Source organism: Haliotis asinina, chromosome 5 (genome assembly GCF_037392515.1).
Source record: "Haliotis asinina isolate JCU_RB_2024 chromosome 5, JCU_Hal_asi_v2, whole genome shotgun sequence".
Lineage (NCBI taxonomy): Eukaryota > Metazoa > Mollusca > Gastropoda > Lepetellida > Haliotidae > Haliotis > Haliotis asinina.
In genome coordinates, this window is record NC_090284.1 from 54,398,953 (window position 1) to 54,420,216 (window position 21,264).

A 21,264-nucleotide genomic window follows, 5' to 3' on the forward strand; every position below is an offset into this window, starting at 1 on the left:
GTATTTTTCGTAAGTAAATGTAGCGAGTTTCTCTGTCCCTTTGTGCAAGGCGTATCGCCAAGGTTTTGTACGACTCATACAAACAGTACATCACAACACATTAACTCATATCAACATCAAGAGGTAACGTTACTTTGAGAGAAAAACAGGTGTCATGATATCAATCAAAGGCAATGAAAACAAACACTTAGCTACTGTGTGATGTGTTGAACAGCAGATTTAAGATGATGTAACTGTGGAGGAAGGTACTTTAAACATATATGCGTATACACTTCCTACTAAGCTAAAAGGCAATTTCAGGAGTTGCTGGTGTTGTCCCACCGTCTCACACGTTCAGCAACTAGGCTTTCCCACCGTCGTATCAGAATTGCATAGATTAATGACCATGATGTTAATCACTGGAATGTCTGGACAAGACTTGATTATTTACAGACCACTGGAATATTGCTTAGTAGAGCGTTAAACAACAAAACAACCTTTGTATTCACACTCACCCAGGATAAAGATACCTTTGTTAACAAGTTATTGAAAGTCATTGCTGGAACCAAATAGGATACCAACGTCACAATGAGATTCGTTTAAACATTTGTGAATTAAAACGTTTTAATATCATGCATGTAAATAATAATACCTATACTCTGATTGACGAACTTTGATACACAATTTCAACTAAGTATAAAAACCTCTTTAGAAAACAATAAACAGCATGGCAGCTTCTTCATTGCAATGGCTTCAGAAAAATGCAGTGTGCATTTGACTGAACTTCACAGGACTAATGATGACGATAAAGATATTATCACATGGGAATGGGGACCAGGCACTTTGTGCATTGTGTGGTGGAGTCACGAGTTAGACTATCTGTGGTGTTTGGAAAAAAGCTTCTATATCTATCCTACCAGTGAAAGATGTCACACTTCTGCAGGGCGTGTGTACAAACGGCCGAGTATTTTACATTCATCTTATATATGATTTTACAGCGAGAAAAAATGTCAGCTATTGGTGAGAGAGTCAGGTGAAGAAAACCAGGTTTAAAACACTCAATAAACCCGCATCACATATAGGGAAATATGTTCATCGAGGTTGCATAAAGGGAAGAAGCGCCACCAACATGGTCGAAAAATATTTATTATTTATTACATATTTATTCATATTGTCATAGGCTGAGGCATAAGGTTTTCATGTGAAAGCAATGTATTTGACTTAGCGAGATTTCAGGCCGCGTTTTGGAAAATTACAGCAATATCACTGCGGGGACAAAGTTCAGCAACTAGGCTTTCCCACCGTCTCACACGTTCAGCAACTAGGCTTTCCCACCGTCTCACACGTTCAGCAACTAGGCTTTCCCACCGTCTCACACGTTCAGCAACTAGGCTTTCCCACCGTCTCACACGTTCAGCAACTAGGCTTTCCCACCGTCTCACACGTTCAGCAACTAGGCTTTCCCACCGTCTCACACGTTCAGCAACTAGGCTTTCCCACCGTCTCACACGTTCAGCAACTAGGCTTTCCCACCGTCTCACACGTTCAGCAACTAGGCTTTCACACCGTCTCACACGTTCAGCAACTAGACTTTCACACCGTCTCACACGTTCAGCAACTTCCACCGTCTCACACGTTCAGCAACTACGCACTCCCACCGTCTCATACGTTCAGCAACTAGGCTTTCCCACCGTCTCATACGTTCAGCAACTAGGCTTTCCCACCGTCTCACACGTTCAGCAACTAAGCACCCCCACCGTCTCACACGTTCAACAACTAGGCACTCCCACCGCCTCACAACTTCAGCAACTAGGCACTCCCACCGCCTCACACTTCCAGCAACTAGGCACTCCCACCGCCTCACACGTTCACCAACTAGGCACTCCCACCGCCTCACAACTTCACCAACTAGGCACTCCCACGCCTCACACGTTCACCAACTAGGCACTCCCACCGTCACACACGTTCACCAACTAGGCGCTCCCAGCGCCTCACACGTTCACCAACTAGGCACTCCCACCGCCTCACACGTTCACCAACTAGGCACTCTAACCGCCTCACACGTTCACCAACTTGGCACTCCCAGCGCCTCACAACTTGGAAAGAGGAGAAATCATTGAACACATCATGGATAAAAATGATTTTCACTTTGCAATCATTCATGAAAGCATAATGTTAAAAGGTCATTGAATTCATGTTGATATCATCGTCAGTGATGAGGACGGTGGTGTAAATATTTTGAGGATATAATATATAAAACAAGACAGACGTTTATTAGACAGTATTTTCTGCATCTCAACACAAAGAAAGCCTTCTTCAAACTGAAAAGGAGACCCAAAAGTGGCCGATGAATTTACATAGACATTTTTAACATCAAGACTACAGCCAAAAATGTTTGAGCAATTATCGCGAGTCTAGGATGTTTAAAAATGACGTCGTTTATTTGAATCGTGTACGGAACCTGAATGTGTATTTTGTCTTCTTAACTCTAATCATCTCAGTGTATTTCTAAAGCAACGCGATGACAATTGTTTCACGTATATGTCGATAAGGTGTAAAGTATTGCAGTCCATTTTTCAATTTCATTATTGATAAATAATACATTCATTACTGCAAGGACGTCTCGTCAATATAAAGCAACAATTATGAGTAGTGTTAGTGGGTTAGTGTATTAAACATATGTGTTAGTACCGTACCATGTGTAGCGCACTGATTGTTTAATGTTGCCTTCTAGGTAATACATGCTGATATAAACTGTCTAAATATACAATTTCTCTAAAACACTGATGTTAAACATTGATGCAAAAGAATACAGTTGAAAATTCTATCTAATTCAAAATCACAAACATTATCAAAACGAACATACAATAAAAAAAATTCCAAAAAACAACGATGATGTGCCTACAAGATGCATCTACATTATAACATTGTTTGATATTACCATGAATCGTCGATGTATACCGTCTTTTCCAGGCTGTTTATTGCCCAAAGCTAAGGACAGACATATCTGGAAACCTGTTGTTAGTTATCTGTCTTGGTGTCACCGCTGATTTTCAGTAACATTTTCACGTAATCTTCAAGACCCTTTGAACCAAACGGATTTCGTTTCATGACAATCAAGATCGTGTAATCTTTTGAAATAACGTTGTCTATTTGATTTCGGACATCGCAATGATGTCCATTTGGTCAATACTATGTGGTTTCCGTGACGTCATATAACCTACTGTTATAAGTAATTGAAGATAGTTGGCGTCTTGAGACCAGACAACTATTTTTCTGGAAACAAATCTGGCGCAAATATATATAAAAAAACCCATGCTTCTAACTTGGAATCACAGGTTACCTGTCCGTGGCTGGGGAGCTTTAATAATTATTCTCTCAGGACAGATTGTTCGGGATTTCCTGTTGAGGACTTTTGTCACTGCAGAATATCATCGCAGATGAATCTTTCTTGACAAGTTGTTTCACCAATCAGTCGTGTCCACTGAATGTTTATAGCACCATTCACTGGGTACAAAGAAACACTAAAACTGTGTATGCGAATTAGCAAATACATGCCATATCGATAGACGTAACTACCCTTGCTTCAATCGTCGTTTACGTAAAGTTAATTGGAAACAACTGCAATCGGGGTGACTCATTGCATGCATCACCTCAAAAAACATAAAGTTAACCCGTAAAGGTAAAAAAAACCCGATTTCAAAGGGACCGCATATTTTGCTTTGGTATAAGCGGTGCCCGTATTATACATTTCAACTAAAATATCAAGTAGATGACGTTTTTATATAACGTTTTTAACTGAACAACGTCGTTGATAAAGCGGCCTGGTGTCTACAACTTGGTCACAGTTTTCAGTGGTTGTTCAGCTGCCCCGTTATAGACCAGCTTGTCTGTCTTGTACGACTCCTGTCGAAACACAGGATTGTCGTGTCCCCTCTTATTCAAATTGACCTTCCACTCATGAAGGTCATCGAGGACGTAGGGCTGGTACGAAGAGGGAACGTCTGATGGAAGTTTAGCTATCTCAATCGGGGGTGGGGCTGACGTCAGAACCGTTCTTGGCCTGTCGGTGAAGCTGTTGAAGATGTCGAATTCAATCGGTAGACAACCACTCTTGAAAAGTACGCGGAAAAGGTATGAACCAAGTATTACCGTTACGAATGTTATAATCATGGTCAAAGATCTGAAGGGGAAGCGTTGGCCAGCATCCTTGTCGTACCAAGGGTAGATAATCGACGGAGGCAAACCGAGGCCCGGCTCTCCGCCCAACAGTCGGAAGATCAGACCGATTATGAACCCAAGTAAGGACCCATATGCATTGGTGTCGTGAAGGTACACTGCGCATGCCAGCTGAGGAAAGAGGATGACGAACACTAGGTCTGAACACAGGTAGAAGAGATAGTAAATAGATTTCACTGTTATCGCCATGGCGCATGCACAACCTGCGATGATGACCTGCGTAAATCGCATAACCCAGATTGTCATGCCATCGGACAGCTGAAAAATAATAATAAAACTACATTATAAAACAAAACGACGTCATGTAATCGATATCCGAACATACATTAAGAGTTAAGTTCTACGCCGCATTCAGCTATATTCCAGTTGAATATCTGTACATAATCGAGCTTGGGCCAGGCAATCCAGTGATCAACAAACATGAGCATCTATCTTTGCAATTGGGATACGACGATAGTTTCAGTCAGCGAGTAGCGAGTGTGATCACCCAAAACCATTAGTCGCCTTTAACGACAATTACGTATAGTTCACTGATCTGGACCGTCACTGGTAAAATATACAATGGGACATCTAGACCTGTACTATGACAATGCTGAGGGAGCTCGCTAAAATCATGTATGACAGATGCACATTCAATGGGATATCAAGACAGAGGCCAAACAATATGCCATTTGACGGTACCCTCTTTTTGGTGCATCTGGTGTAGACAACGCCGAAGACGTTCCTGGCGAACATGGAACTGGAGGAGAGTAGGGAGGAGTCGGTGGAGGACATGACGGCGGCGGAGACAGCGCCCAAGCCAATAAACGAAACAGCGTCAGGGGTGAGATAGCGGAGCACTAAGGGTAGGGTTAGCCCCAGTTCATCAGTCGGAATGGAACCATTTACCTGCTTGTCATAAGCAGTTTGATTCCAATCTGAAATTATGAGAAAAAATCTCAAATGTATTTGATCAATTTCAAGGTCAATATTTAACACTATTAACTATAGATCAGACGAGAATCGCATTTATGAAAGACGAATATGGAATAGCCTGTCATTGAGTTTAGACGTTCCTTAGTCCCAAAAGTTTCTGTCTGTTCTTCACGATGTGGACTAAACCTTTCTGACTAAAACTAAATTAAATGAAATGCTTCCATCCATTGATCCATATTTTTCATCCGTAATTAGTCTTTCAAAGCCAGTGAAATTTGTTTCAAAATACTTTCGAACCTGATCATTCTCTAAAGGGATGAAGCGTAACCAATTCCTTTAACAAAATTTGAGAATAATTTAAAGACACAACGTGACACTATATTTCTCTAAAACGTTCTGTCAATAATACCAACTATCCCTATATTCACCCTAAAACTACGCATTTAGATTACAATATTAAATTAAAAAGTTCGAACTAATTAACGCTTTGATGCATTAAGTTGACTTTTGCGTCCTCTACCGACCGAATATCATTTTAAGAGAACCCCATAGAGATATCTCTTGGACGCTCTTCGAATATCATATGACGAATCTTCTGATAGACGCCAGTTCAGCAAACACCGACCACGCCACGTGTCGATATACGGAGCAGTAGTTTACTGTCCCTATATGGTAGTGTTCTCTGTTTGGAAGCTGTTCGCCTTGAACTTTCAATTATCGATTTCAGCAAGTCGTAGGGATAACTGGATCAATAGGAAGGTATTTTGAGTGGACATGCCGCCAATATATAAAATATAGGCCAAATTGTTGTCGAAAATGTGTGACATTGTGCCTGTTTTGAACAATAATGACTCTATTGCTCGTGTACTAACCTGTGTTCGATGCTATGGCTCCTATCAACACTGCTGGTATAGCCATAAACATACACCCAAAGCCGCCAGCAAAAGACAGGATACGAGCGATATTCACTGTTCTAGCAGACAGCACTCGTTGGAAATATACCTAATACAACAAATATGAAACCTTAACAAATGACTTGTAAGTGATTCCATGACATCTCATTAGCTAACCATGTTGCTGGTTTGTTTAATATGCGTCCTTAAACAGAAAAGGAAAGTTAGCCGCACCAACTGACCGATCTCTGTACCTTGATTGGCTGTGATCATTTATATCACATCAGAGTTCATAGAATCGACGGTGGACATGAGTAATCTGCCATGGATATCAAAAAGGGAGACACCACAGATATTCATTTGCAAGAATGATCACTAGGCTACCTAAGCCCTAGTATGGACGAAGCATATCGTTGAGCAAAGTTCCATGACGTCAGTATACAATGATACCCAACATATCAAACCAACGATATTAATCTGACATAAGTATTAGTCCCTTACGATAGGTTGACAGATGCTAACGCTACTAGCTGTTTTGTAATGGATTATATGACCCGCAAGTCCCTACCCAATATACATACCCAACCCCCACAAACTCACACAAGAAAACAAAAGGCAAAAGGATGCAAACAACAACAAAAATGCAGCAACAACAACAACAACAACAACAACAACAAAAACAAAAACAAAAAAAAAACAGCAAACACAAAACCAAACTACAAAACCATCACAAAAAACACCACTATCAAAACCAAAAGCCCGAAATAAGAAAGAAACAATATAGCCACCCAAAGATAAATAGATAAATAAGTAATAATTAAATGAATCATCGTTCCTACCTGCCAAGGAATACCACCGAAAATGAGAAGTAAGAATGTGTCCATATAGATCCCTATATCGGTGCGCGCTACCTCTCCTAACCACGTCGACGACAATGGAGACGACGAGGAGTCAACGATGATCGACTTGGAAGCTGAGTTGGTCATAGCAAAGGGCACACTGACCCACTGAAGCGCAAAACAAACGTCTTCACATGAGGACATTGAGACGTCATAGGGTGAACATCAGGACGATTATTTTATGCGAGCATCTGATGAGCTAAATGCATATCTATAATAATAAAAACAATCTAAATCAGTAAATGGGAGAGTGTTGTCAGGTGTATCGTATTCCGATGACATCTTCATTTTATGTTACATTTCCCGCTCTTCCCACAAATAGATTTTTCATGATCCTATTCAATAACATCAGTAGGCAGTCCTAAAGTGCTCAAATGTATAACTCCTAATCTTGTGAGAGATTTTGATGCCTTCTCCCATTTTCCGCTGTGTCATATTTCCATGCCCCCTTCATATCTAACCAACCCTCATGCTAAAAATTAAAAGTCCTTTGGTCAGGTTGTACTTACTAGACCAATGAAAATGCAAATGAGCTGAACCACATCGGTGTATGCCACGGAATACAAGCCCCCGACCAACGTGTACAACAGCGATATAGCTGCTGAGATGAGGATGGAGAGAGTCGTGTCAATATCCAAAATAACAGCAAGAGTTGCCCCTGAAACGGGATGGACGCAATGAGGTTCTAAGGAACAATCCTAAGTGCATGCAAACGGGATGTAATTTTCACTTCCAAACTCAAGAGGGTAATCTATAAAGAAAAGTTAACAATGTTAAGATGACATGCTTTTTATTTTGAAGAACACCTTCCTGGGAAAGTACCACACCTCTGAAGATAATGATCAAACATAACACAATCTCTTATGACGTTAAGAAATTGGCATGAACACACTCGGCCAAATAGCATAGTTTATTCATATTGTATCAAATGGTACGAAATGGTATCTGGATAAAGATATGACCGATATTATCGTCCCTTTGTTATCAGAGTAGTGAGCATACCAACGTCCGTCGGATGCCGTATTTCACTATCAATGTCGTTTCAATGTACGCCTACCTAACAATGGCAATGCCTTATGTCACAACATGGGTGAGAGCGTTGTGTGGAACAAGTGTGGACATGAATGTTACTATCCATCATGATGAGCTGCCAGAAACAACGTATAACGTTCATCAGTCCATCAATGGGTTGGACATGGCATTCACCTTTCACGATAGCACAGTGAAACCATACAGCAAGCTTACACGGGATGTAGTACAGACAGTGGTATGAAGTACAGATACTCTAAAGTAGAAGAACGGAATTACAGAACCAATTTGGACTTCGTTTCGTGAGAAAATATCATCACTATTTGTTTGCAATTATAGATTAATATTGAAGTACATCAAGCTACTAACCTAACGCAGACAATATGGCCGCTGACCAAAACATCTCTCCCAACATGGCTGGTATATACAGCAGTGCTCCCATCAAGTCACCGTACTTCCGGTTGAAGGGATCCAGCATGGTGTTATACTTGCTCCGTCTCATTTTATCGGCAAAGAAAATCCCTCCTGTCATATAAACAAACATGTATATTTGCGTGAACCGTCCCTCGACATATTTATGGTAAGATGGTAGACATTTGCGACTTTCATGAAAGCCATGGATATCGGTGTAGTGCTGACAAAAAGAGGGATCATTCTGGGAATAATGAAACTAAAACGTCACACTAAAGTCGTTGTGTAGTTGAATAAAGCACTCGTAAAATTCCATTTTGTTTTTGTTGTTGTTTAACGTCGCACTCTGCAATATTCCATCTATATATCCGCGGTCTGTAAATGATTGAGTCTGGACCCGACAATCCAGTGATCAACATCACGGACATCGATCTACGCAATTGGGATACGATGACGTGTCAGTGATCGAGTCTGACCACCCGATATCGTTTGTCATCTTTTACGTCAAACATGGCTGGCAGAAGACCAGTTGTAACTCTGAAGTTCTTGAGAGGTACTTGAGAAGTTGGTATTGAAATAAAAGGCAAATATTGTGGATGGCTTCTTCTTTACTGAAAACCAAGGCAGCAAGCATGACCACTTGATTCAACTACTTGCCGCAAACGACAATCACAGGTAAATGATACTCTAACCCGGATTAACGAGAGCGTATTATATATTTCATTTCTTTAGGAGTGTCTTTGAAAAGATATGAAGTAGTGCATTTATATTGTTGTAAGTGTACCTGTGTGACCAGACTCACCAAATAGCAAGGAGATTCCATATCCCACTGGAGCCTGGCACCATACGAGGCCGCTCTGCACGACTATCTCCGAGGACCCGTTGATGAATCCTCCTCCGACCCAGGTAGCTGGAGTCATGACAGACAAACATCATGTTTTTAGCTAGTATTAACTTTTCTGGAACAACTATGACTTCAATCAGTTTGTTCTTGAGTGGATAACCTTTTAGTTTTACGTCCCTTTCAGCAATATTTCAGTAATATCACGGCGTTGATTCTAGGTAGGCTTCACATACTGTGGTGAATCGAACCCGGATCTTCGGCGTGACGAGCGAACGCTTTGACCACTTATCTACTCCACCGTCCCTATGTTGTATCAAGTATGTAATAGACATTGGCAACATTTGTGTGTACATGTGTACTCTGCAAAGTCACAAATGCACATACCGACACGCATAAAACACGCATACCGACACTCTCAAACATACACAAGGCACGCATACTCAAACGCAAAGACACACACACACACAAACCCAACATTTCCACATGTACACAAACGAAAACACACACACACACGCACGCAGACACACACGCACACACACGCACCATACTACAAATTTAAACAACAGAAAACACCCACAAAGAGCACAAGCCCAAGAAATACAGACATTACAGATATCACAAACACAACAAACACCATAAACGCGACCGACAGGATGAAAAAATGAAACAAATATTTTTTCGAAAACCGAAAATTTAGACTACCTCGCCGATGGGCGACCCATTACGGTCCATGGGCGAGGATGTTTAGTTTCTCTCAAAATTCATATTTAAGAGGATGTAAATGAATGAAAGAATGTTTACAAAAAGTATGATAACGCAAAATTTGAATAAGTTTGATTTAATTCGACAAAGGACAATAAACAACAAGAGTATCAAAGTCATATTTAAAGCTAGCTGTTAATCTTAAAATATAGCACTGTTCGGACATGTACTATACACCAAAAACAGTCTATAGGTCGGCGGCAACTTAAAGACAGTACTTTTGCTACCTGCATGGGCCCTGGATTGTCCCTTCCGCTGTGTGAAATTGTAGCCATCACTTTGGGACACATACATCCTACAATTAAAACTTGGCGATCTAAATTTACTTGGACTAACGTACCGTCACAGGAGTAAAGTAAATTTAATCTACTTCAATCTCTTTTTGAAGGTGAAAATTTCTTTATGAAACGTATACAGACAGACGGACGTACAGACAGACGGTATTTATTCAGTAGAGGATCCTTCGCCCATAATACAATCAGACTGATATATTCAGTAAGTGTGCAAAGCAGCTCTGAGGTCTCTGTCCCAGAGTTTATCAGTTTCTGTACATTGTAGAAATAGCGACCGACATAGTATATGACAACATCACGCTTGCTTTGCAAAAAATCACAACAAAGTAGCGAGTAAGTGGTTCTTTAGAGAACTTTGTTATATATTCCGTTCTAAGTGTATCATAGGCATCACAAATAAATAGTACATGGTATCCATTTTCTGTATAACTCAGGCGTCTGCTTTTACAAAACGGACACAGCCTTTCGTTGTATTCAATAAAATAATACCTGCCACATTCACCAGCCGCAGTAAAATCACTGCATCTAAACCTTGATATAGCAATTCTTAAATGCATAGGGATATCACAACACAAAAATCTATCAACATTTAACAAAGTTTTGAACTCTTTGTAAAATATATATTCAGGAGATTCATTAATTGATGAGAACCACGATTGTTTTAAGTTATCACCTAGCCTTAGTTTGAAAAGGTAGACAAAATATTCCATATTTCCAGTTTCTTAGCTTAGCGAAGCATAACTAATCCATATTTAAACAGGATGTGTTTAACTTTTCTTACCCAGGTATAATAGTTTGAGCTATCCCGTGATTCACATTAAATAACATTGAGGTGGGAGTCTCTTTTGCGGCATTTGTATGAGTCTGCACCAAAATGTAATTACTCTTGACATGTACAAGTGTTGTAATGGGAGTCTGCCACAGTCTCCAAGAACCATACCATTTGACGTAGTTTGTTTTAACCCTCAAGTATTGTTTACAAAATTTAATTTGCACTGCCTGTATTATTTTAGAGTGACATGTCCCCCTGATTTCAGAGCTATAACAAAGAATACGCACAACCATGGAATAAAAAAAACATTAAGAAAATCAATGCAAAGTATGTTACCAATTTTCCTCTGGAAACCATTCAGAGCCATTATAGCTTTTGAGGTCTGAGATGCAAGACATGTCTGGAGTGTGAAAACTAAACCTAAATACCTATAAAAAACTGTTTCAACTGGGGAACGATTATAGAACCTTTCTAGATAAGTATATAGATATATATTTTGTACACATACTTTTGAGAACATTTCGTGTCTGACGGCGTGTTCGAAATTGAAATGCAACACACACACACACACACACACACACACACACACACACACACACACACAAAGAAAAAGAAAGAAAAATGGCACCACAACCTGCCACCTACCCGTGACAGTAAAACATCCTACAAACAGCCCGATGTCCCTCCCTGCCAGCATGACCTCTTCAGTGCTGGATTGACCCTTCTTCAGCCCGGTTTTCCGGGCTGCCCACAGGCCCACAGCCAGAATCAGGAGGTAGAAGACGACGATTGCAATGAGCCCCGGAATGTGGACCGCCATATTTATAGCTGATGAATTCTGCAGTAAAGTAAAGTAATGTGTACGATTTCTTTCAAAGGTCACTGCATGAAGCTATCTGACAAGCTATAACTTTCAAAGCTGCAAGCACATTACCAAAAGCCAGATTTACACTACTGAAATGAACGCAAGCACTGTATGAAAAAGGTTCCATGGGCGAATGTTTCCAGATATGTCGGGATACAATCTAAATCTACACCCTAGTAAATGCGTAATCATAGAGTATTTCCGGTTAATATATTTCTGAAATTTCCGATTACGTTAAACGGGGAGGCATGTTTCAATTGTTAAATGTTCTGATGTTTGTTTCAAGCATATTTTAGTCGAAAATGAAATGGATTGGGCACAAGTTATCCAACTTAGGAACGCCCTCTCCAAGAAGCTGCATATGTCATATTTACAATATAAAAACATTGACAGGCAGGTGTTTACCTGCCTTAGTCATGTTTCATGTTGGACATCAAAGGCAATATGTATATAGCCGTCTTCATATGTTCATGTTTCCAGTGTTCAAACAAGATAAGTATATAGTTTTATGGATACACAACTTCTCTATTATGCATAGGCGACTTTTGGACGTCGATTCTAATGTTGTCAAGCAAGTGGTTCTTGCCTGCTAATGAGTTGGGAGACTTTCTGAAGGATGTTTGGGGGCAACAGGTGATGAAACCGGGCTTCTTAATCTCAAGCCTTAAGGAATGATCTCTTGGTCTCGGCATGTAATTTGGAATGTTTGGTTTATGCTTGAGTGGAGGGACTTCTGCACTTCTTATCAAAGCTACTTAGACAGCGACATTATAATCGATGTCGAAACGTCACCTATTCAGAATAAAGAAGTAGTATAACCATAGCAAAATATCCCTATTCTCCATCTCCTCGACTTCTAGAATGTCAATCAAAGCAATTCAAGCAAGAATATATCGTCACACATTTTCACACATTTCAAATCCAATTTCAGGTTTACATCTCATTAATCTTATCACCTGGAGAGTGTGGCAAAAGGAACATTTTGCAAGCCAATAGGTACATCTTTTTAAGTTGCATTCGCTCTTGTCACCAATGCCAGGTGCAGTTGAAGTACGTGCACTTTGCAAACATTGAGTTGCTTGTCTGGATCCGGGACCCGTGGAGGTCCCGGGGTAGAATAGGCCTTCAGCAACCCATGCTTGCTATAAAAGGCAACTGTGCTTGTCGTAACGGGCGACTAACAGGATCGGGTGCTCAGGATATCTGACTTGGTTGACAAATGTCATTGCTTCCAAATTGTGTAGATCGATGCTCATGTTGTTGAGCACTGGATTGTCTGGTCAGTACTCGATTATTTACAGACCGCCGCCGTACAGCTGGAATATTGCCGGATGCGGCATACTATACTCACTCACTCTTTGTTTGAATCCGGAGGGGTTGACAGGACGAGATATCCCCATACAGACTAACACTTAATCTCTCAATGTATATAATTTTGATAGTGACAAATAGGTAGGTAAACGTATGCAAAACTAACGGCAAAAAATTAAGTAGTTTTCAAAAGTTGTTCATATTGCCACCCCACGAAACACTCATTTGCTAGTGTAGATAAATTTGGTTTGGGTAGGTAAGGTGATATAGGCAAAGATTGTATTGTTTTAAGTCTGAAGAAAAGAAAAAGAAAAGCAGTATCATCCGCCTTGACGCATTCTACCTTGACCTATGTAATAGTGTTATACTGGCCGAATATGTTTGGGATTTTTTCAGAATACAGATGAATTCGTGCATTGACGTGTCCGGATGATATGGGACAGGATTAACGTGGCTGAAAAAAGCTCTTTGTACATACCTCTATGCATATACCCATTTTGCATATGTCCATATTACCTGGCTACTAAGCTTGCACAAACTGAATACACACAAACACTCGAAACTGCAAGAGACGGAGCCTGGTTTAGTTTAGTGTTACGTCCCTTGCTGTACATGATATAATCCCTCGGGCTGATATAGTAGGCTTGGGCTAACATGACTGGCGAAAGGAAAACTGTCTTGTATAGACTATGTTATAATGTTTTTATCACATACCATATCAGCTGATGGGGAAGTAGGTCTCTGTTGTTTCAAATCAAGGTTTAACTAACTTTAATGTCAGAAGGGCATTATTACGTACGTATTATTTGTATTATCACCTACACTATACGTCTCCTTCCTGGATGTGACAAAGTGATGTTAGGTCCATAGTATAGTCACTGGACAACACTACCGAGACAATATATAGGTCTGGTGTTTCCCCGCTATATATGTAAATGTGATCTAGAGATATATACATAAACCTTGGTCTGACTCACAATCCCCTACTGTCTTGCCCTTTCTGAAATGCAAAAGCTCTAAATGAAGTAAGCCTAGATTCTGAATTTCTTTTCTGATAGGGGCTCCGTTTCAATTTGTAAAGGATTGCTTTTTTTCTATCAAAATTATGTATATTCATAAACTATGCGTAAGTCAAAACCGAACCGGGCTAGTGAAACATGGCAGTGCATAAACGTTTTAAACTGCAGCTGATAGGGAATCATACATGTGTTGGCTGGTTGATTGATTGGTGGGTTGGTTGTTTAACGCCGCACTCAGCAATACTCTCCCTGTATGGATGTGGTCTGTGTATAATCGTGTCTGGACCAGACAACCCAGTCATCAACAACACGAGCATCGGTCAACGCAAATGGGATAGATGTTATGTGTCAAGTAAGGGAACCTGACTACCTGATCACATTTAAGCATGGGTTGCTGAAGGCCAGTTGTAACCTGGATCTTCACGGGTGTCATGAATGTGTTGTTCTGTGCACGAATGTGTTGATCAAACCGTGGGTGTGTTGCTCAAAGCGTAAATGTATTGTTCAAAACAAGGTGTTACGAATCCAGTAACCTGAGTTGAGCAGCGTATTTAAATTGTAATGTATACTATTGGCTGCCAAACGAGATGGTACAAGGTTATGAACTAGGCCCTTACATTTTAGTGTACAGAAACTGGATATTTATGTAAATTAGACGTGGACATGAATGTTACAGGCTTCCCTTGTCCTCGTAAGAGACCAGGATTTTTTTTGTGTTGACGTCATGCAGTGACTGAAACGAACATTTCTCGTTTTTTCCGACTCTTTCTTCTGAATAGAATATGACTGCTTTTTTTTGACAACCTTTAGCAATATTCCAGCAATATCAAAGTGGGTAACAAGATAATTTATATATATATATGAGCTTCACACGTGTGACCATGTGTTAAAGAGTTGAGGTGAAACAGTGGAGAAGACACTGCTACCCAGTTTGCTTGTGGATACTGGTATGGACAAGAGGAACCGTTCAGAGGAACGTAGAGGTATTAATGGCCTGTAGACACTTGTGAGCTTTATAAGGTAGAGAGAAAACTGTTTTCCCTGTAGAGGACAGCAACATGAAGTTAGAAACGGATTCCGCATTCCGGATTCGGGATTGGGATTCGAATTCCGAATCTGAATTATTTGGGGATTCGAATCCCCAATCTGAATTTATTTTCAGATCTGGGATTCGAATTCCCAGTCAGGAATATCGAATCCGTTTCTAACTTCATGTTGCAATTTATTTTTCCAACGCCATTATTGTAGAACATCCATCAAAATGCTAAGATTATTTTAATTCGCTGTTATCACAACTAAGACGTGAGCATACTGAACATTTATGGTTGTTGTAAGCGTGGGAGCGTGCTTGTTTCTAGGCAGTTTTTATCAACATTATAACATTTCTCTTGTTTCAGAAGCCTTGAAAGAAATATTCACCAAAACGTCACAATCAAAAGTTACAAAGCACAACGCAGATATAAGTAAGTGGAAGAGCATTCGATGGCGATCACTGTAAACGGTAAACGTGGTGTGGTGTTTAAGTTAACTTTGTCATTCGTTTTTGCCTGAAAAGAGAAAATCATCGGCGGGATGAGAGACAGCTCCTAATTGCCTTCGACAAGTCGGCAGATTCGGTGTTGGAAGTGTAATGGTGTGAGATGAGATATCTTACACACAAACATCTTATTTAGAAACGCTACCTATTTAGTGTATACAATTACGGATTTGTAGTGGATAGTCTTAAGATTTGTCTACATCGGCCAGGCTTCTACGAAATATCGAAACTCCTTCATCCCCATGTCATGTCGTTAAAGACAAGGGACATCATTGTTATAGGTAGGATAACACTTTCTTCTATTGCTGTATGTACATGCTGTTTTCATATCATTGGGAATAGTAGCGACGTAAGTTCTCCTCCATACATACCCAGTGAATATTGACAGCGTTAAAGCAACTTACTGAATCACAGATTTAAGCCGACAGTATCACCTGTAGTATTACTGTCATGCCTTGCATCCTACGTTCATCGCTCTCTCAATCTCTTACATAAGCAAAGGATAACATCATAGGGTTGTTCTGGGCCAAATAATGATCATTTGGCACGCGATAATCTTTATGCTACGATTGGAATGTCAAGCAATTTTTACTTTAGCATGTTTGGATATAAAAAGTTGAAAAATGAAAAAAAGTGTTATTGTGACAGAACGTATGGAACCTTGATAAAACACGTTTTGAGTCTTCTACATGAAATCCAACATCCGACCATACCATGTGTGTGATTCATTATCAAATAGCGATGTTACAGGGTGTCATTGCCGCAATTACGTATATATGTATATATACAATAAAGTCCCCTGAACTAGAACTGAACTGATATTCCCTGTCCTGGGCCATGATTGGGACGTATGGTGGAAATCACAACTGATACTCATGATGTTTGGTACAAAATTCTGTGGGAAATGGGAAGACTGAATTTGGCTACCTGGGTAGTGACCACAGCACTAACGCTAGACTGTATCGAGAGGAGAAATACAGTGAGTGAATTTAGGTTTTCGCCGCATTTAGCGATATTCCGTCACTATCACGGTGGGGGACACCAGAAATGGGCTTCACATATTGTACCCATGTGGGGAATCGAACCCGGGCCTCCGGCGTGACGAGCGAATGCTTTAATCACTAGGTTTGAGAGGACAGAGCATGGCCAGACACCATCTACTTCGAAATTTCAGTTACTATTTCCTGGACCATTAGTAGGAGTCAACATAATAGATCTTCACGTCGGGGGGAAATGCCGACGTTTAGTAACAATAAACTTAAGATAGAGCAATCTACTGTTGTTGCCGTATGAAAACGACTGACTGAGTGAGCATAGTTTTAAGCCGCATTCGGCTATATTACAGCTAAATGGCGGCGGTCTGTAAGTAATCGAATCTGGAACTGACAATTCGGTGCTCAACAACATGAGTGACGATCTACGTATTTTGGATACGATGACATGTGCCAACCAAGTCAACGAGGCTGACCACCCAATCCTCTTAGTCGCGCCTCTAACGACAAGCATGGATTATTCAACATCAATTCTAACCTGGATCGGGTTGACGGAAAAAAACGAACCAGGCAACCACTGAAACACCCGTGGCAAAGCACCAGTAACCTCCATCGAGTATTCATTGCTGGCCGTCAAGTGGTGGAATTTACCCACCTATGAAGCACATGTAAATACATAGCTGAATGGTTAGATTTATTGCAACACCCGCTTAAATGTATTAAAATCTAAAGGTCAAATGATATGTACATTTGATATCTACACATGGTCTCTGGATGAAACGTTTGTTTGCTAGGGTAAGTAAATTTGGCTAACAAATACGATTACATTGTATTCTATGTCCTCCCGTAGAACCGCGAGGCTTCTCAGAATCTCAGAGCAAGTAGGTTATGTTACATCACCACGGAGGTCGTGTCCTTAAGCGGGAACGCAAACTGAAGATTGAGACCCATGTAAGTCACTGGGGTAACGACCGGAGGCCATTCGTTTTTGTTATGTGTTTCTCACTTCAAGTTTCAATCAGTAAAACCGGAAAAAATGAAATTTTAAATGAAGAAATATATATGTGGAGGGGGAAATAGAGATAGGGACACTTTATATTTTTTAAGTCGGAATGAAAATTCAAGCAGGGGGCGAGACTGGAAAAACAGAAAAACTGTACATCGCCTTGATACATTCATGTAAGATTCACTCATGCCTTAAAGTGCATTGAATCGTCACGGGCGTTCTGACATTGACGCGTCTTGTGCGTCCTGGCATTGAATCGTCACGGGCGTTCTCACATTGACGCGTCTTGTGCGTCCCGGCATTGAATCGTCCCGGGTGTTCTGACATTGACGTGTCTTGTGCGTCCTGGCATTGAATCGTCTCGGGCGTTCTGGTATTGACACGTCTTAGGCGTTCTGGCATTGACGCGTCTGTCGCGTGCTAACTGATAAATAACGAGACTAGATAATCAACGAATCACATAGTGGATGTCTCATTTTTCGATGTGAGGCAGGATTAAGGCCATTGCGCTCGCGTATGTGTTTAGTCCACAGCATAGTCATTAGACAGTAATACCGAGACAACACACACACACAACGTGCTCGCATTATCATGTACACATGTATCATGTATTTAGTGACAAAATAGATACCAGTTATTTTTTGCCTATATATGCAGATATGATCGAGAGACATGTACCCAGTCCCACAGTCTCTCACACTCAGACTCCCTCTATATGCCACTTTTAGTTTTATCCGAACTGTGCCACAGCAGATAAACGAGTGTTTGACCAAGCACAGGATAGGATCCATTACTACTTCGCACCCCTATCGTCCGACGTCGTTTCATTCACCCTCAGGGCGATGGGGTATCCTCGTTGTTAAAGGCCCGGGTTCGAGTACCCGCACAGGTACAATGTGTGCAGACCATTTTAGGTGTCGCCCGCCATGATATTGCTATTTTGAAAACTGACGTAAAACCACACTCACTCATTTTAGATTACGCCACCACGTTGTGCATAATTTCCCTAACCCATTTAGTACCATCACTCATGTATCATACAATTTCTGTCATTGTATTTTGTACTGAAATATGTTTATTCTATTTTGGAGAGTATATTTAATTATTTCTGTTGGTGTAATTTTAGAGTCCTAAATGTATACAAAATGTTGCGGGTGGTATATAAACATGTTTTACCTATGACTTACATGACTACTTCATCTTTAAGACTTATAACTATTGAGTGAATTTTAGTTCAGTTTAGTCACAGCGTTTTAGCATTATTCAAGCAATGTCACGTCGATGGACACAGAAATAAGCCTCATAAAGTGTACCCATGTAATAAATCGAACCAGGTTACAAGGGCGAACACTTTACCCACTAGCTACCCCACCGTTCGGCATCACCATTAGCGAGTGATTAGTCACGCGACAATGCGGTGGTATTGAACGTACAATACGGTGGTTGAGAAAATCAGTGTAAAATGTTACGATAGGACAGGTTGTATGAAAAGTCTGAAAAAACATTCAAATAATATGCAAGCACCAACGAGGAGGTGATTTCGAGTTATTTGAGGTTTACGTTAGAGGGACACGAAAAATGCGCCATCTACGCAGATGTGAAGCCTCGCTTACGTAAACGTAAGTGTCTTTACGTACTTAAGAGTATCTTATACGTCGAATACTCTTTCTGAATGTCTCACTGATATATGTTATCTGATGTATTATGGCCTCAGGCACACCTTCTTTTTCAAAGAAAGAGTTTTAACCCTTTAACCCTGCGGAGAAATAACAGTTTATGAATGTAATTCTATACTTATGGATAAGACATAGCTCGTGTTAAAGTGACAGGAGAAAAGAATCGCCTTGCAGTGAACGCATGCGAACAGACTGTGACTGTCTGCATGGCGTGTTTGGTCAGTCACGCGTGAAACAAGACCAAGCATGATGTACAGCCGCAATATAGGTGATAAAACATAATGCAAATCACTACACAGTGAGAGGAATGTTTGAAAGGGGCGAATTGACTTTCATTTTGAAATATTTAAAAGATAATCCATGTGTTCTACTTTGTGCAGGCACTGGTATTAAGTCAGTAGTAAATTGCGTGACATGAAAGTAGATAACAAATGATTTAGTAAATACATGTATCTCCACACACAGATAGTCTCCGTGTTATAGACAATAGCTTTAATCTCTTTCTATCCCCTGTAAGTTGTGTAATAGGGTGGGAATGAACACCCTATTACACCGTATCTGACTCACAAAACTTGGATCATAGACATACCCTATATTTGTATCGTGTACTACATGTGCACATAGACACGAAGCGTCTATATACATTTCATAAACACTTTTTCTAGGATCTGGCAATACCGCTAACATTCATGCATATACAACGACAATGACATCCACTGACACGAAAGTGACTCAGACATTATTTACTCAAGTATGTCTTCTCCCATTATATGGTCAGGTTGATACACACGTCCCGTAGGAGGCTCACACACCGCTGGATATAATAAAGAATCCACGGTTATGCGTTACAATAAGCGTGAGACACCGCATGTACACGTTTTGACTGGTAGGTTTAGTTATTAAGTAAGAAACATACACCACTTCTTTACTTGTAGGAGTTACGATGACAAAGACTCACCTGTTTCCGAGCGTGTTCAGTTCAGTGCACCGACCTATGTATATGGTCGAACAGTCTATGTTGACGCTTGTGAGACACACCTGTTTCCGAGTGTGTTCAGTTCAGTGCACTGGCCTGTGGTCGGTCAGTCTATGTTGACGCTTGTGAGACTCGGGTGAGTGGTGATCTGTGATGCTTTGGGTCATCTGGAGTGGTATTTTTAGTCAGGTGTGACAGGTTCTGCTCCACTGTGCTGCCCCCCTCGGTTTGCAGACGGGATTAACCTGTTGATGAAATGGAATCGTCGGCACAGTGGTATATCAATGACATGCATATGTGACAAGATGCCTGTGTGTGGTGGAGGGTAGGGGTTTGAGTTAGGGGTGCAGCTGGTGAGTGGCAGCGGATTTCAGTTAATCAGTGAGGAGGCTAGATGATGGTGAGCGAGGGAAAGGGGTTGTGATTGAGTCTATGGTGCAGGTTGGGCGGTCGGAGGTCAATGGACAGATGATTGAACAAATGTGTTTCATCAGAGAATTTACTACTGTCAGCCCACTGTCAGTGACATGAGCACAGTGTACATTTATATATATTCTACAGAAATTCATGCATGATGTTAGGACAAGTATATTTCTGACGTACATACTAACTCAGAAATGTGTAAAGGGTAGAGTGAAGTATTACCATATCTTGAGAACCTGTAGAGAGCAAAGTTTACAAAACCTTGCTAGGAGAGATGTGCACTTACTTTTAATCAGAGCATCAAGTTTTAAAAAAGTTTAGATAAATATAAACGTATAGTGAAAACAGACAGAAAACGGTTGTGCATTCAACCATGTCTTTTATGTATTATGTTAGTGTTTCGAAGATCATAATAGCACGGAT

The 21,264-nt window shown here is 40.6% G+C and overlaps 1 protein-coding gene across 1 annotated transcript; it reads right to left on the bottom strand.

Annotated features, from left to right (window-relative positions):
- Positions 1 to 1,117: 1,117 nt before the first annotated feature.
- On the bottom strand, positions 1,118 to 20,654 carry LOC137284837 (high affinity choline transporter 1-like). Its single transcript, XM_067816852.1, has 9 exons — positions 20,401 to 20,654; positions 11,682 to 11,874; positions 9,168 to 9,275; positions 8,324 to 8,479; positions 7,435 to 7,583; positions 6,866 to 7,033; positions 6,006 to 6,135; positions 4,900 to 5,135; positions 1,118 to 4,476 (listed from the first exon to the last, which is right to left on the bottom strand). The coding sequence occupies exons 2-9, from the start codon at positions 11,854 to 11,856 to the stop codon at positions 3,811 to 3,813; spliced, it is 1,788 nt and encodes a 595-aa protein (XP_067672953.1). The 5' UTR covers positions 11,857 to 11,874; positions 20,401 to 20,654; the 3' UTR covers positions 1,118 to 3,810.
- Between the last annotated feature and the right edge of the window lie 610 nt (positions 20,655 to 21,264).

Excerpts from the sequence above, each read along its gene's own strand:
- LOC137284837 (XM_067816852.1), bottom strand. The coding sequence starts at position 11,856 with ATGGCGGTCCACATTCCGGGGCTCATTGCAATCGTCGTCTTCTACCTC. Across the intron at positions 7,584-8,323 it reads GGCCATATTGTCTGCGTTAG|GGGCAACTCTTGCTGTTATT; the intron begins GTTAGTAGCTTG and ends ATCCCGTTTCAG. Across the intron at positions 7,034-7,434 it reads TTTGCATTTTCATTGGTCTA|TGGGTCAGTGTGCCCTTTGC; the intron begins GTAAGTACAACC and ends TTTGCGCTTCAG.